Here is a 14,443-nt window from a genome sequence, read left to right as displayed (position 1 = left end):
GCCAAAATTTCTCCTCCGTAGTTCTATACTTCTATTCACATGAAAATGTTAGAATCTTAATAACTTAATATTAACAAATCCGTATCTTTATCTATAATTTAGTTATTTTTCATAAAAAAATGTGTCGGATTTTATAACCAAAAAGAAACATACTGTTGTACAATTTTACTAGTTCTGGTGTTCACGCGATAAACATTTTGACATTATTATTGTTTTTGAATACTATTACTTGTCTGTTTGCTAATATATCATACACAGTATATAACAGAAAAATAAGTGACATTTGTAAAAATAGATCTCACATTTGCTGCCGACCAAAGAAAATGTTATCACTTATTTCTTGTTTTGTATGTATGAAAACGCTTAGTATAAAAAAACCTTCGCTAGCAGACAGTCAAAGTTGTAAAAATTGAAATATATGCAAACAAAATTTATGTAACCGGTCATAACAAAATTGAATTAACTGATACTACATCATAAGAGAAGAGAGTTTTAACCTTTTCAATAATCGGTAAAAAAAAAATTCAAAACAAGCAAAAAGTTAAAGCTAAAATATAGATCTCTCTCTCTCTCTCTCTCAAAAATCTCCTCCGGTATTACGCCGGGCGACACAGAAGAAACCGCTCTACTTTTTTAACTCTCTCTCCTATCTCTCTACATGCACATTCTCTCTCTCTACTGCAAAATGTATTATTATTTTTATGATTAAAGGAAACGATTTCCTTCTCTCCCTTTCTTTTATAAGTACACGTCTGAGACGTTCTTTAAAGAGCTTCTGCTTCCATCTTCATTTAAAAAAAAATCTCAGACAACTGTTTACATGCATTTGCTTCCTTGATTGATCTCCTTAAAGCTTCCAAAACTTATATTTCTTACATGCAATAGTTAGATCTTCTGATATAAAAAAACAACCTCGTGATTATCGTTCTTATTTCAATAGTCTTCTTCTCCACAGCAAATGCAGAAGTTCTCTCAAAGCTTATTAGTGTAACGCTTGCTCAGGTTTGTATTTTAGAAAGAAAAAAAAGAAACAAACTTTAATTTTTTCTGGGGTTCTTCTTAATTTTTTTTTGTCATTTTCCGCAGAATCACAAAAAGGGAAAGTTGATGGCTCCGATGACGAACTGGTTAACGTTTTCTTTGTCACCAATGGAGATGTTGAGGTCATCTGATGATCAGTCTCAGTTTGTGTCCTATGACGCTTCTTCCGCCGCTTCATCCTCTCCTTATCTCCTCGATAATTTCTATGGTAATAATATTTTAACTTCTTTCCTTTTTATTTTCCTCTCTGCGGTACGAATGATTGTAGTGTTTACAACAAAGTACAATGCCCTCTTGTTGTAAGTATAGGCTCCTCTAGTAACCGACTTCGTAGCTTTATTATCCTATAAACACCAAACCGAGTTGCTGAGCTCATCTTCCCCTCGTGTTTCTCTCTGACTTTGTCTGTTTCCCGAGAAAGGCAAACCAATTATTTTATAAAAAGATTAGATTTTATCTTTCCTTGTACGAAAAAATATAAACTTCTCGTGATCTTTGTTGTTTCATCTTCTTCTTATTGATGTGTGTTGATTTTAACAAGGCTGGACGAACCAAAAGCCTCAGGAGTTGTTTTTCAAAGAAGAAGCTCAGCTAGCAGCAGCAGCTTCGATGGCGGATTCAACAATCCTAACAACGTTCGTGGACCCACAGAGTCATTCCCAGAGTCACATCCCAAAGCTTGAAGACTTTCTCGGTGGTGACGTGCGTTACTCCGACAACAGCCAAAGCGAAACACAAGACTCTTCTTCCCTCTCTCAAATCTACGATCCACGTCACCACCAAAACCAAAACCAAAACCAAAACCAAAACCAAAACCAAAACCAAACCGGGTTTTACTCTGATCACAACCCTGACTTCAACAAAACCATGGCCGGTTTTCAAACCGCCTTCTCGACAAACTCCGGTTCCGAAGTCGACGACTCTGCCTCCATAGCCCGGACTCTTCTCGCCGGAGAGTATTTGGGACACGTGGTCGAATCCTCCGGTCCTGGTCTTGGTTTTCACGGTGGAGCTAGCACCGGAGGTGCTTTGTCGCTTGGGGTTAACATTAACAACAACGCTAATCAAAGGAGTAGTAGTGACAATAATCAGATCGTTGAGCATCATTACAATGTTGAAAGAATCAACAACAACAGCGAGAAGAGAGATTCTGAGAAGGAGAAGCCTGTTGTGGCGGTGGAGACGTCAGATTGTTCTAACAAGAAGGTCGCTGATACGTTCGGACAAAGGACTTCTATTTACAGAGGCGTTACAAGGTAAGTTCGAAATTAAGGACTTGTGTTGTGATTAGGACATTACTTTGTTATTATTAGTCAAAAGACATTTATTAAACTTCTAATTTTTTTTTTAAATGCTTATTAAAGTGAAGTATACATTACTTTGTGATTAGTCAAAAGACATTTATTAAAATCCTAATTTTTAAATCGCTATTAAGTGAAGTAAGCATTAATATAAAATTTGATTGATGCAGACATAGATGGACGGGAAGATATGAAGCTCATCTATGGGATAATAGCTGTAGGAGAGAAGGTCAAGCCAGGAAAGGACGTCAAGGTATACATTTTCTTTTTTTAAATTTGATTTTCATTTTACTATTACAAACTTTGTTGACATCATGAATTGCAATCCGTGTGGTTATTTTGGTTTTTATCATATGTCGTTTAGGCCTTACGTTGTTCTTCTGAATCATTTCTTTAAGTGGGATTTTTAGTATGATTAGATTAGGAAGAGTGTGAACTATATGACAAGAGTTTTGTCAAAGAAATTGAATGCAAAGATTCAAAAGAAGCTTTACCTTTTTCCTTATATGATGATTAATGTTTTGTAACTTTGGGTGTTTTCGTTTGTGAAAGTGAGCCAAAGTTTTTAACTTAGACAATAAATACTTTTGAGTCAGTACTTAGGCAAAAAAGAGTCATCTATATAATATAGTTGTTGTTGTTGATTTTTCATATATTTAGCAGAAGGGTGCCGCCATTTTGTTCCTTTGTCTTTTATTACATTTTCCTTTCCTTTCAAAATTCTCTCATTTCACACTTACACCATACTAAAGCCTAAAGGTACATGAGATGGGTCCCCATGGCATTGCCTATATGATGCAAACTCTGTCTCTTTGATTTGACATGTATATGGTCCCCACTTTGACTCTCTATTCCCATATTTCTCTTCACGTACATGCATTGTGTTAAAGCATATTTGATTTTGATGTTATGTAAGCTTTGTGATGTGAGACCATTGGACTATTTCCTTAGTCTTTAGCTTCATAGGGTTTAAATAGAGATTTTGATTTTGAATCCCAAACATGATGTTTCTTACAGTGTGAAGAAAGATCAAGAATTTCAAATTAATAAATGAAAATTCAGAGTGTGTGTAGTGTTTCTGCTGTGCATAAGGTGTCAGATTGATTTATGTGTAGTGTTCACATCAGCAAAGCAAAGTCTGAACATTCTCAGTGGCCTTTTGCTTTATTTTTAAATTTTGTTTTGCTTTGGGCTTACCAGTACCACCACCATCACAAGAGTGGGGATCTAGGGTTTGACCCCATCCAAAACTCTGTCTCTTTTTTTTTTTTGTTTAATTTTTTTCAAATTTCTATCATTTTTACTTTCTGAATATCAATAACCATTAAAAAATCTCAAACATGTTTGGTTGATAATTAATTTACCTTGAGCATTATCTTCTTGCATTAGAGAATAAGTGTTTGTATGTGTCAGAAGATCTTTGTTACATCTCGTTTAAGCAAAACTGATAATTTTTGCCTTCTTTTTGCATGGACCGCTGGATTTTACTAAAATCAACAGTATACTTGGGTAAGAGCAATATCTCACTTAGTCAATTCTTACAAATAACAGTAAATAATGTTTACATGTCTTTAATATAATTGTTTTGTGAATGATTCAGGTGGATATGACAAAGAAGATAAAGCAGCTCGAGCTTATGATTTAGCAGCTCTTAAGTACTGGAATGCTGCTGCTACCACCAACTTCCCTGTAAACAACTTTTTTCCTCTTCTCTTCTGATTTGTTCCGTTAACGCTTCTCTGTTCACTAATCCATTCTAATTAATTTTAGATTACGAATTACTCAAAAGAACTAGAGGAAATGAAGCACATGACCAAACTAGAGTTCATTGCTTCCCTTAGGAGGTAAGATCGCTTTTTCAATCAACCGGTTTATATAATGTTTTAAGATAGTAAACCGAGGCTAAACCGGATATGATTACAGGAAGAGTAGCGGATTCTCGAGAGGAGCTTCGATATACAGAGGTGTGACAAGGCATCATCAACAAGGACGTTGGCAAGCAAGGATTGGCCGTGTTGCCGGCAACAAAGATCTTTACCTCGGAACCTTTGGTAAGTCCAATCCTTACTTAATAAAGACTTCGGTCGGAAAGCTGTGTTTTAGTTATATAGTTTTAAGTTCTGATGTTTTTGTTTGTTTGTTTGTAGCAACGGAAGAGGAAGCGGCTGAGGCGTACGACATAGCAGCGATCAAATTCAGAGGAATAAACGCTGTAACCAACTTCGAGATGAACCGTTACGACGTTGAAGCTATCATGAAGAGTGCACTTCCCATTGGTGGTGCAGCAAAACGTCTTAAGCTCTCTTTGGAATCTGCTGCTTCAGCAGAGCAGAAACCAAACGTTGGTCATCATCAGCAACAACTCCACCATCTTCAGCAACAACAACAACAGCTTCAGCTTCAGTCATCTCACAATAACAGTAGCATTAACTTCGCGCTATGTCCCAACTCAGATGTTCAGTCTCAGATGATTCCATGCGGAATCCCTTTCGACGCAGCTGCTCTTTACCATCATCAACAGCAACAGCAGCAGCAGCAGAACTTCTTCCAGCATTTTCATGCAGCATCTGACTCGACAGCGTCTAATAATAATAACTCCAATGTTCAAGGGTCAATGGGACTAATGGCCCCAAATGCAGCTGAGTTCTTCTTGTGGCCTAACCAGTCTTACTAGAATCAATCATGTCATGTGATTTGATGAAGTCCGTTTTTTTTCTTCTTTTAAATCGTTTTTTAAGGGATAATAGCTTCTTTCTCACTGCGCTAATGTTCAACTTCTTGATTCTGGCTAACTCATAAAGCTGATTAGAAGGATATGGAAAATCTCACTTGCATCTCTGTTTTTTTTATTTGTTTCTTTCATTAATTGTTGTTTAGGCCGGAGTAGATGGGTTAAAAGTGGAAGAATCGAAAACTTTTGGGGTTATTATTGTATCAAACGTAAACTCTATGTGTGGCTCGTTCTCTTTCTGTAGACTGATAAGAGACTAGCAATGGAATCAACAACTCCTTGGGGGTTGAGACTAAACAAAGTTAAGTAGAACAACATAGAGAGACACATGTTGATGATATTCACAGTTTTGGTTGGTTGCGCGAAATAAAGAAGCAACCAATGGAGAATAATAAAAAGCAAAACTCAGTTGAGCAAAAAAAAAAAGGGAAAGAGAATAAGGGACTAAAGTGGAAGCATAAACACGTTTGTTATTAGAGGTTAAGTTTGATTTGATTTGATTGTTTCTAACTCACTCCATGAGGAGTTGCCTGTGTCGGATGAGTTCGTTGAGGTATGAGGAGGAGGTGTGATCCTGTAGATCGCAAGCGTTCACAATCACCGCCCCTCCTTGACCTGGCTTCTGCTGTAGCTCTAGCTCAGCTGGGCCGTCTTCTCCACGCAACAGCTGCACTACCTGCACCAAGAACTCATATTAAAACCGGATACACAAGCCATGTGTAGTTGTTTTGGCTGAAGGTTAATTTGGTTGAGAAAGCATACCCGGGTCATGTCAGGTCGCATTGTGGCTATATGATGTATACACATTGAAGCTGTTAGCATCACTCGTTTCATCTCTGTTGGATCAAACTCATTTCCTAGCCGAGGATCCACAATGTCCTCAACGCTGTTCTTCTCCAGAAAAGGTTTTGCCTATGTATTATCACGAGAAAAGGTAAAACAACAATCACTTTTGAGGATTCTAAATAAGAGAGTTTCATTAACACTATTATTACCCATGCAACGATGCTTTGTCTGCTGGCTGTATCAACAGCCCTACGACTGGTTATGATCTCTAGAAGCAACACACCAAAGGCAAACAAATCAATCTTCTCATCAACAATGCCGTGTATGAAGTATTCTGGAGCCATATACCTGAAGAAGCCAATGAAACCAAAGATTATTGAACCCTAAACTCTAAACCTCAAACAATGAAGTTTTTATGTCTTTTTTACCCGAATGTTCCTTCGATGGGGAATACAACATGATGAGCCCAGTTCTCTGGTAACCATTTTGCTAGTCCAAAATCTGAAATCTGAAACAAGATATATATGTATTCATGCTTCTCAATATCCAAACGGCAAGGTCGAATTTGAGATTTTGGAGGCTATAAACAATTTTTTTTTAAAAACTTTAGTGAAAAATATAGTTTGGAGGTCTATTATGTCTATGTAAAAAACTTGTAAAAATTTTTAGGGATCAAGGCCAATGTTTCACTCGGCTGTATCCAGATCAGGTCGGCCCTGGGAAGCGGATAGTAATGTCATTAACATTTACCTGAGCATCAAAATCTCGGCTGAGTAATATGTTAGAAGCTTTGATGTCACGGTGAATGATCCGTCTAGGGCAAACATTGTGAAGATAACTTAGACCATCAGCTATACCTAGAGCCACTTTATACCTTATCTTCCACTCCAGACACTCCTCTGATCCTACAAAAGATCAAAGAGACAAAAGATCTCAGACATGGGGATCTTTGTAGAGATCTTTGTCTGGAAAAAAAGAAGGTATAGAAACAAGATTTTCAGTACCAAAGAGCTTTGTAGAGAGGCTACCATGGGGAGCGTACTCAAGCACAAAATGCAAACCACGATCACTGCTGAAACCTCGAAGCCGCGCTGCGTTTGGGTGGTTTACATGTGCGATTATACCTAGCTCTGAAAGGAAATCACTCACTCTGTCTTCTTCCTCCTTGGCGTGACTCATAAGTTTCTTGATCGCCACCGTCTCACCATCAGGCAAGACCCCTTTGTATACCTCAGCATGTCCTCCCTTCCCAATCATATTCTCTAAATAAACAAAAACAGACCTATACATCAGAAACTAAGTCCAAATATGTTGAATAAAGGGTTTAGATGTGTCTTAACCAGGATTGAAATCATCGGTGGCTGCAACGAGCTCTTCGTAGGTGAAGTTTCGCCAAGAGGGTTTAGGCATAAAGAAACGTTCACAGGGGAAGCCATTCTCAGAGGGAGGGAAAGGGAGCTTAGGTTGCTTGCGACGCAAGTTTTTACGCGTTAATTCGTAACTTGCTAGGAGAGGAATGACAGTGAATCTTCGTATGGACTTCTTCTTGATGGATTCGATCATTTTGTTCCATTGAAGACCACCATGATAGGAAGACGAAACGATTTTATTAGGAGTATTCGAAAATGGAGAGGATAATGATGATGATTCATCGTCAGGGGAGCAAGAGCTGCAAGTACTGTAATAAGTGCTGCTATTGTCTATGTCTGGATCCATCATAATTGTGATGCCAAGTACACCTGATGATGATGAATGTTCGAGGCCTAAGTCGTTCCTGTGAAGCTCTATCTCTTGTTCCTCTTTGCTTTCTTTCTTCTTCTCTGTCTCTGTTACAAGGGATACCAAAAAAAAAGTGATTTCTAGTATCATGATGATGATGAAAATAACCTAATTAATTTTGTAAATTCCTCGGAGCACCACCCACCCATGAAGTTCAATAAATGGAAAAAGTTTTTTTGTTTTTGTTTTGTCATCAAGTTTGTTTTTTTTAAACCAAGAAAAGAAAATATGAAAGTAAATCAGTTTTTTTTTTTTTTCAGTTTCTTAACAACCAAAAAAGCAAGCTTTAGATTTAGGTTTACCTTCAACAGCCATAGCTCCAGTGGTTTTTTATTTACCTTCTTCTTTCTCTGTGTTGCCCTCCAATAAGAGAGGAAGCCTTGGCATCAAGTTAAAGTTCCATTAAAAAAAATTCCCAGAAGCATAAAAAATAATACAAAGAAAAATATTGCATCTCTCTGAGGAAACAAGAAAACAGAGAGGTTTTATGAGAAACTTTTGTTTTGTTTTGTTTTGTTTGTTATCCTGAGAGAGATAAAATGCTATTCTTGGAAGAGTCAGAAAGTTGTAAGAAGAGTCAGCTGTGCTGAGTGGAGATGAATTGGAATCTCTGCTATATTTATACAAATCCACCTACGCAATTCAAATTTTGTTTCTTTTTTTTTTTACTTTCAACTGCAAGTCAATTCGAGTTCTGTTTTGTTGGTTTTTAATCTTTCACGTGCCTAAATTAATAGTTTTTGAGGAAGATGAAAGGATTAGAGATTGATGCCATGACGAACGCATTTACTATATATAAAAACGGACTCGACGGATGAAATATCTGGAGATATGGTTGTGGGAATTTTCGACAAATAAATAAATAAGACACATCACCTTTGCTTGTGATCCAACTTAAATATTTATTTTATTCAGATTGCATTTCACTCAAATTATATTCTCCGCCATATAGCTAATTTTGTGACGAAGAAATAAAAAAAGCACATGTGAAATATGCACATCTTTTATGGTTTTGTTTGCTTGCTTAGCAAACTTTCTTTTCTTGCATTTCAGTATATTTATATGTTTTTAAATAGTTGAACTTTCGATTTGATGGTCTAGAATTTGTATGACGGCTTCACATTTTTTTGTTCTGGTATGGTTTTAAATGACGCAGAATTAAAGATCAGAAGTAAAAATTCTAGGAGTTGTGTATGGATTTGCACTTAATAGGAGTTGGCAAATCTTCGTTTTAAATTGACAAATGGTGAATGCGCTGTCGAATTTTTTCTGCTTCAAATTTCTTGGCGCCCATAAAGAAAGGAAACATATGGCAGACAAATTTGACTAACAAGTAAAGCCATCGATCATTTATTTTTTTAAATGTGCAACCATGATAATTTTTTATTCACAAATAGCATCACTTTCATTCGGGCCACTATGCGAAAAGTAAGTTTCTACTATATAATCTCTTGTAATAAAAGATTTAAAAGTTAATGATATCATTCCTAATGATGGATTTAATTGCTTGTGGTTTGAATAAATTGTCATTTTTCTCTCAACGTAACCACTGTCCACTAGTGTCATGTCTGACAACGTTTGAGACCCCCCACCTCTAAACTTGTACCAATGAGACTGCGAATCATAAAGACAAATTTCAGATGATTTCTAATTGATTACTACAAGATAGATTGATTAGGCGTGAATTGAGTCTTTTATCACCTAAAGGCATTAGCAATCAACCAACTTTCCGTGAGACAACTCAAGTGAAACCAAAAATCCTATTTTTAGTAATTACCTGACTAGATTTTCCATAATAATCAATTCGAATATTGATAGTCCACAAGCAAAAGAAAACTTTGTTCTATTTTATTGATCGTACGAATATCGATACGTAATTACGTACTCGTTTCTACTGTTTTGGTTATCTAAAAGTGAATTAGTGGTAAATTTTAGTCTTCTATAAAAACAAACAATCGCATCGTAAGCATGAAGGGTTACTTAAAATGTGATAGTTGTTGAACTAAACCCGCTAATACCATAACTATTTCTCTCTCAACAAAGGTTATGTATATGTATCTCTTTCCAAAAGAATTAAATCAAATGGCGACCAAACTCACCAATCTGAAGAATTTCAGTTAGAGAAGTCGCTTCAACCGATTTTCGGTTTGATAAATTACACTCAAATTAGTATGACATTTACACTAGATTTTCTCTTATGGTATGACATTTCAGTCAGGCAACTCCATGGTTCTTGAAATTTGTCAATACATTTCATTTAGAGATTGAAATAGTAAATAGCCAGCTTCAATTGTAGAAACTTCTTTCAGAAGCAAAGAGTAACAGAAACAAGTATTATCGGTTACACAGACGAAAAATAACTAAAATACAACACACACACGACATATATCTCCTCAACGACCAACTTGAGAACTTGAAAACGTTGCAGTGGCACCACCAGAGCTCACCGACGTTCCAGTACTCGAAGACGAGACATGATAAGTTGCAACAGGCATTTTAATAGGAAGATGAGGCAATGGTGCTTCATTGATGAGTATCTTAAAGTCGTGGAGAGGCATTCTTCTGGTTTGTTGTCTGAGATGAGAAAAGATGGTGAGTTCCACTCTTTTTTTGGATGAGCTGCTAAAAACTTATTAGTGGTGTTGTGTTGTAACTTTGATATCTTTGGTTTCTTTAAAACTGCAGAATATGAAGTAAGAGAGAATCCAGATCTGAACACCTGGATGCAAGGAGGACTGGACTACATCATGTTGCAGTCCCTGAACATTGATGGCATCAGAACCATCGGCAGTGTTCTTGGCCAGAGTATAGCTCTGGATTACTATGGCCGGCAGGTAACGATGTCAGATCCTTATACATACTCCGGGATGTGAAAAATGAAGTCGTGAGTGTTCAATTTTGTTTCTTTTTTTCACACCAACACAGCCTTTTGGGGTCCCAAAAGCTTATTTCTTTTGGACAAGAGTGCCCATAAGATGTTTGAAAAGTGAACAACTTGAGTCCATGCAAAATAGTTCAAAGATAAAACCAAATGTCAATCACCAATGAAAGTCCCCACCCCCTCAATAATAAAAATAAGTCTCAAATTTGTAGAAATGGGCATGTGATGCCCTTCACAACTCCTTGAGATAAATTAAAAAAAAACAAGAAAAACATATGAAACTAGAAAAAGTTTCCATAGGAATGGGGAGAAAGATGATGGGAGCTAGGAGGATTTGTGACTGGGAATGAATTTTCGAGCCCAAACATGTTTTCCATTGATGATGTATTGGGTCCTGTCTTCGGTTAGAATATCTGGAACTTTGGAGACAGAACTTAACTGCATCGTTGCATACAGCGTTTGTTCATTCTCTCCCGCTCCACCCATGTGTATCGCTTCTACAATTTCCCCAAATCTCCTTCAACACCAACACCAAAAAGAAAATAATTACTACCGTGAAAAACTTCAACCACATGCATGCATGGCCGTGCCAAACCATTCCAGCCAGAATAGTTAAAATATATAAAATAAAACATCTATAAATTAATACTCGATAAATTAATAATTTCTATAAATTAATAAATTTCGCCGGTTCCAACTTGGACCGGTTCAAAATTTGACACAAATCGATAAAGTAATAAGATAATATTTTTTTAGAAAATTCTATGTAAATATATGGTCTCATTAAAATTATAAATTAATAACTTCTATGTATACATATTTTATATAAGTAACAACATATTATTATATTGTTGTTTTATATTCACAATGAAATTATCTTTATATTTTCTTAAAACTTCATATATTTTTGATGAGATTTAGTAATATTATATCTAAAACCACATTTAAGTTCTATGCAATATATATTGTATACAACAAATAATATAATAAAACTAATATAAATGTCAAATTTCAAAAAATAACAATTAATGTCTATATACTAAAAGCAAATATTTTTATTATCTTAAAATAAATATATCTTAAAATAAGAAATCTAAATAAGAAAACGTTTGTAAATTAATATCTCTATAAATTAATAAAATTTCAAAATCCAAAAATTATTAATTTATAGAAGTTCTACTGTATATAGATTGATAACTAATAACTGTATTACACTGTTATTTAGAAAAAAATGGCACTGCCTTGGCCTTGCATTGCATGCATTGGATTATATAATAGATTAAGTACCTGGTGAAGTAGGCATACACTTCTGCTTTGGAAATTGGGTATCCTTTAGAAAATGTGAGGAAGATAGTCCTATTATCTGCGTTTACTCGACGACTCGAGAACTGGCTAGTACTTGATTCACCATTTTGAACAACACTGCTAATTCCCAGCTGGCTCATCTCCGCTATCGCATTTTCCCTCTCTTCAATCTCCTTGTTGTACATCTCAGCACGCACGCATATATCCTCAAAAGCTCGGACGCATACACGCGTCATATGCTTCTTCATCTCAAAGAGAATGTTTTCACGGTTGTTGTGGATGACTATGAGAGTTAGGTACCCTCTTGTGACATCCGTGATATAAGGTATCTCTGGGGAGAGGATGCTTCTCCTCAAGTGGGTCACAAATGCTGGAAAATCGTCGTAGGACAAGCACTTGATGCACGTCACGACTTGGTCAGCGACCATGTTGACGAAAACGTCCGTTAAAGAGGCAAAATCCGCTATCAAGTTTCTCAGGTGAGGAGCAATCGTCTCGAGATAGAGGAGAAAGGTCATAACTTGATAAGACTGGCCAATGTCTCGTCTTAGAGTTATGACAAGACGAGAGAAAAGTGCTCTGTCATACAAGTGAAAAGCATTCAACTCTTCTCTCGTGATGGTTATCGTGGATGAATAATCCATTGATTACTTTTACACGAATGCAGATAGTTCTTCTTTTTGTTTAGACAACTAGCGGATATGAGTTTACTTTGGGTGGTATCTAGTGAAATGGTGAATATATATCCTCATTTTCTTTACTAAGAGTCTTCTCATGAATTTATACATTCTTTGACTTTCTATAAATCTCCTCTTGTTTCCTTTTTTTATTACTTTTTATTTTTACTGGGGTTAAACCCGCAAGTAAAATAGCAATAGAAAAATGTATTAATTTTTAATATATGTGAAAATATTTAGTTTTCTTTCATTTTAAATTTTTTTTTTGTTCTTTTTACTAGAAATAACATGTTCGTCTAATTAATAAAAACAATAATTAATGGAATTATTTTTATTATACAAGTAAGTAAAATAAAATTGTTCAGAATTATGGTCCAAACTCAATAGATAAAATTTTGAGTATTTCTTCTCTCATAGATTGGTAAGGGATAGCTGTTTAACTGGCTCAATCTTGGTCAAAAGTGAGTAGAAATTTGTTTTTGTTTTGAATACACTAATATTTTTCTTTAAAATTTATTGATTTAGAAATGCGAAAGCGAATCCATGTAAATTTTGTTTTCTAAAATTAGCTAGATAACATACCAATTTTATATAGATCGTTACTATTTAAAAATATACATACTTATCAAAACTTTTATCAAATAAACTTATATCATCCAAATTTTTTATTGATTTAAAACTGCGAAAGTGAAATGATGTAAATTTTATTTTCTAAAATTAGCTAGATAACATACCAATTTAATATAGATCATTAGTATTTAAAAATATATGTACTTATCAAAACATTTATCAAAGAACCTATATCATCCAAATTTTTCTTTAAAATCTATTGATTTAGAAATGCGAAAGCGAATCGATGTAAATTTTGTTTTCTAAATTAGCTAGATAACATACCAATTTAATATAGATCGTTACTGTTTAAAAATATATGTACTTATCAAAAATTTATCAAATAAACTATATCATCCAAAAATTTTTATTGACTTAGAAATGCGAAAGTAAAACGATGTAAATTTTGTTTTCTAAAATTATCTAGATAACATACCAATTTAATATAGATCATTACTATTTAAAAATATACGTACTTATCAAAAAATAATCAAATAAGCTATATCATCCAATTTTTTTATTTTAAATCTATTGATTTAGAAATGAGAAAGAAAAAAATGTAAATTTTTTTTTCTAAAATTAGTTAGATAACATACCAATTTAATATAGATCGTTACTATTTAAAAATATATGTACTTTTATCAAATACAGTAATAAACTATATCATCCAAATTTATTAAGATTTTTTAGAAAATATTGCTTTTATTTTTTAGGGTATAATTAGTGACTGTTTTATTTTTGTTTAGTTACATTTTGAACAATTTTTTTTACATTAGTTCTATTATATATGGATGGATAGATCTATCTACGTAGGTTCGAACTTGTGACAGCATCCCTTTTTTATAAGGCACAAGCCACCCGACTATTGCATCTTCGTCGTACAAAGTTAGTATATATAGTCCCATATAACTACTAGCCTACGTATCTGTTAATAAAACTTCATCTTCTCTGCAACTTCTCTGCAAATATAGATCTCTTTTTTTTTTACGAATATTGCAGATAAGTATATTGTATCTATGGTGCCTTTAATTTTTTCTCTTTGACTTCAATCTTCTCTCAAACTTCACTTTCATTTACGATTTTGAAATTAGAACATATTGAGTTAACCAGTTTTTCAGATCTGGGTTATTATTTTTAGGGTTAAATATGTCGGGTTTTTGGGTTGGGTTATAGGATTTAGTTCTAGATTCAGATTAGTTGGTCCATTTATGCCGGTTAAACTTTTCTAATCGGGTCATTTGGGTTAAATTAGGTTAACTATTGGTTAACGTTTTAATGAAAAGCTAGTTAACCAACAGTATACCGCTTTGTGTCGGTTTTAAATCGGACATTA

The 14,443-nt window shown here is 34.7% G+C and overlaps 3 protein-coding genes across 3 annotated transcripts; 1 reads left to right on the top strand and 2 right to left on the bottom strand.

Annotated features, from left to right (window-relative positions):
- The first annotated feature begins 619 nt into the window (after positions 1 to 619).
- LOC106313870 (AP2-like ethylene-responsive transcription factor AIL6) lies at positions 620 to 5,285 on the top strand. The gene is made up of 9 exons (XM_013751793.1): positions 620 to 1,002; positions 1,087 to 1,249; positions 1,583 to 2,297; positions 2,513 to 2,595; positions 3,843 to 3,851; positions 3,943 to 4,031; positions 4,113 to 4,186; positions 4,266 to 4,393; positions 4,490 to 5,285. The coding sequence occupies exons 2-9, from the start codon at positions 1,108 to 1,110 to the stop codon at positions 5,014 to 5,016; spliced, it is 1,767 nt and encodes a 588-aa protein (XP_013607247.1). The 5' UTR covers positions 620 to 1,002; positions 1,087 to 1,107; the 3' UTR covers positions 5,017 to 5,285.
- A 216-nt stretch (positions 5,286 to 5,501) lies between these two features.
- Positions 5,502 to 8,207, bottom strand: LOC106316679 (receptor-like cytosolic serine/threonine-protein kinase RBK1). Its single transcript, XM_013754564.1, has 8 exons — positions 7,941 to 8,207; positions 7,200 to 7,685; positions 6,864 to 7,121; positions 6,610 to 6,764; positions 6,288 to 6,367; positions 6,069 to 6,207; positions 5,836 to 5,985; positions 5,502 to 5,749 (listed from the first exon to the last, which is right to left on the bottom strand). Exons 1-8 carry the CDS (start codon positions 7,951 to 7,953, stop codon positions 5,585 to 5,587), a joined length of 1,446 nt encoding a protein of 481 aa, XP_013610018.1. The 5' UTR covers positions 7,954 to 8,207; the 3' UTR covers positions 5,502 to 5,584.
- A 1,717-nt stretch (positions 8,208 to 9,924) lies between these two features.
- On the bottom strand, positions 9,925 to 12,501 carry LOC106317002. Its single transcript, XM_013754867.1, has 2 exons — positions 11,807 to 12,501; positions 9,925 to 11,036 (listed from the first exon to the last, which is right to left on the bottom strand). Exons 1-2 carry the CDS (start codon positions 12,466 to 12,468, stop codon positions 10,844 to 10,846), a joined length of 855 nt encoding a protein of 284 aa, XP_013610321.1. The 5' UTR covers positions 12,469 to 12,501; the 3' UTR covers positions 9,925 to 10,843.
- Positions 12,502 to 14,443: the final 1,942 nt, after the last annotated feature.

The sequence above is a fragment of the Brassica oleracea genome, chromosome C9, assembly GCF_000695525.1.
Source record: "Brassica oleracea var. oleracea cultivar TO1000 chromosome C9, BOL, whole genome shotgun sequence".
NCBI lineage: Eukaryota > Viridiplantae > Streptophyta > Magnoliopsida > Brassicales > Brassicaceae > Brassica > Brassica oleracea.
This window is presented reverse-complemented; position numbering and strand designations above follow the sequence as displayed.

Excerpts from the sequence above, each read along its gene's own strand:
- LOC106317002 (XM_013754867.1), bottom strand. The coding sequence starts at position 12,468 with ATGGATTATTCATCCACGATAACCATCACGAGAGAAGAGTTGAATGCT. Across the intron at positions 11,037-11,806 it reads GTGTATGCCTACTTCACCAG|GAGATTTGGGGAAATTGTAG; the intron begins GTACTTAATCTA and ends TTGGTGTTGAAG.
- LOC106316679 (XM_013754564.1), bottom strand. Across the intron at positions 6,765-6,863 it reads CCTCTCTACAAAGCTCTTTG|GATCAGAGGAGTGTCTGGAG; the intron begins GTACTGAAAATC and ends GATCTTTTGTAG. Across the intron at positions 6,368-6,609 it reads GCCGAGATTTTGATGCTCAG|ATTTCAGATTTTGGACTAGC; the intron begins GTAAATGTTAAT and ends ATCTTGTTTCAG.
- LOC106313870 (XM_013751793.1), top strand. The coding sequence starts at position 1,108 with ATGGCTCCGATGACGAACTGGTTAACGTTTTCTTTGTCACCAATGGAG. Across the intron at positions 1,250-1,582 it reads TCTCCTCGATAATTTCTATG|GCTGGACGAACCAAAAGCCT; the intron begins GTAATAATATTT and ends GATTTTAACAAG. Across the intron at positions 4,187-4,265 it reads TTCATTGCTTCCCTTAGGAG|GAAGAGTAGCGGATTCTCGA; the intron begins GTAAGATCGCTT and ends ATATGATTACAG.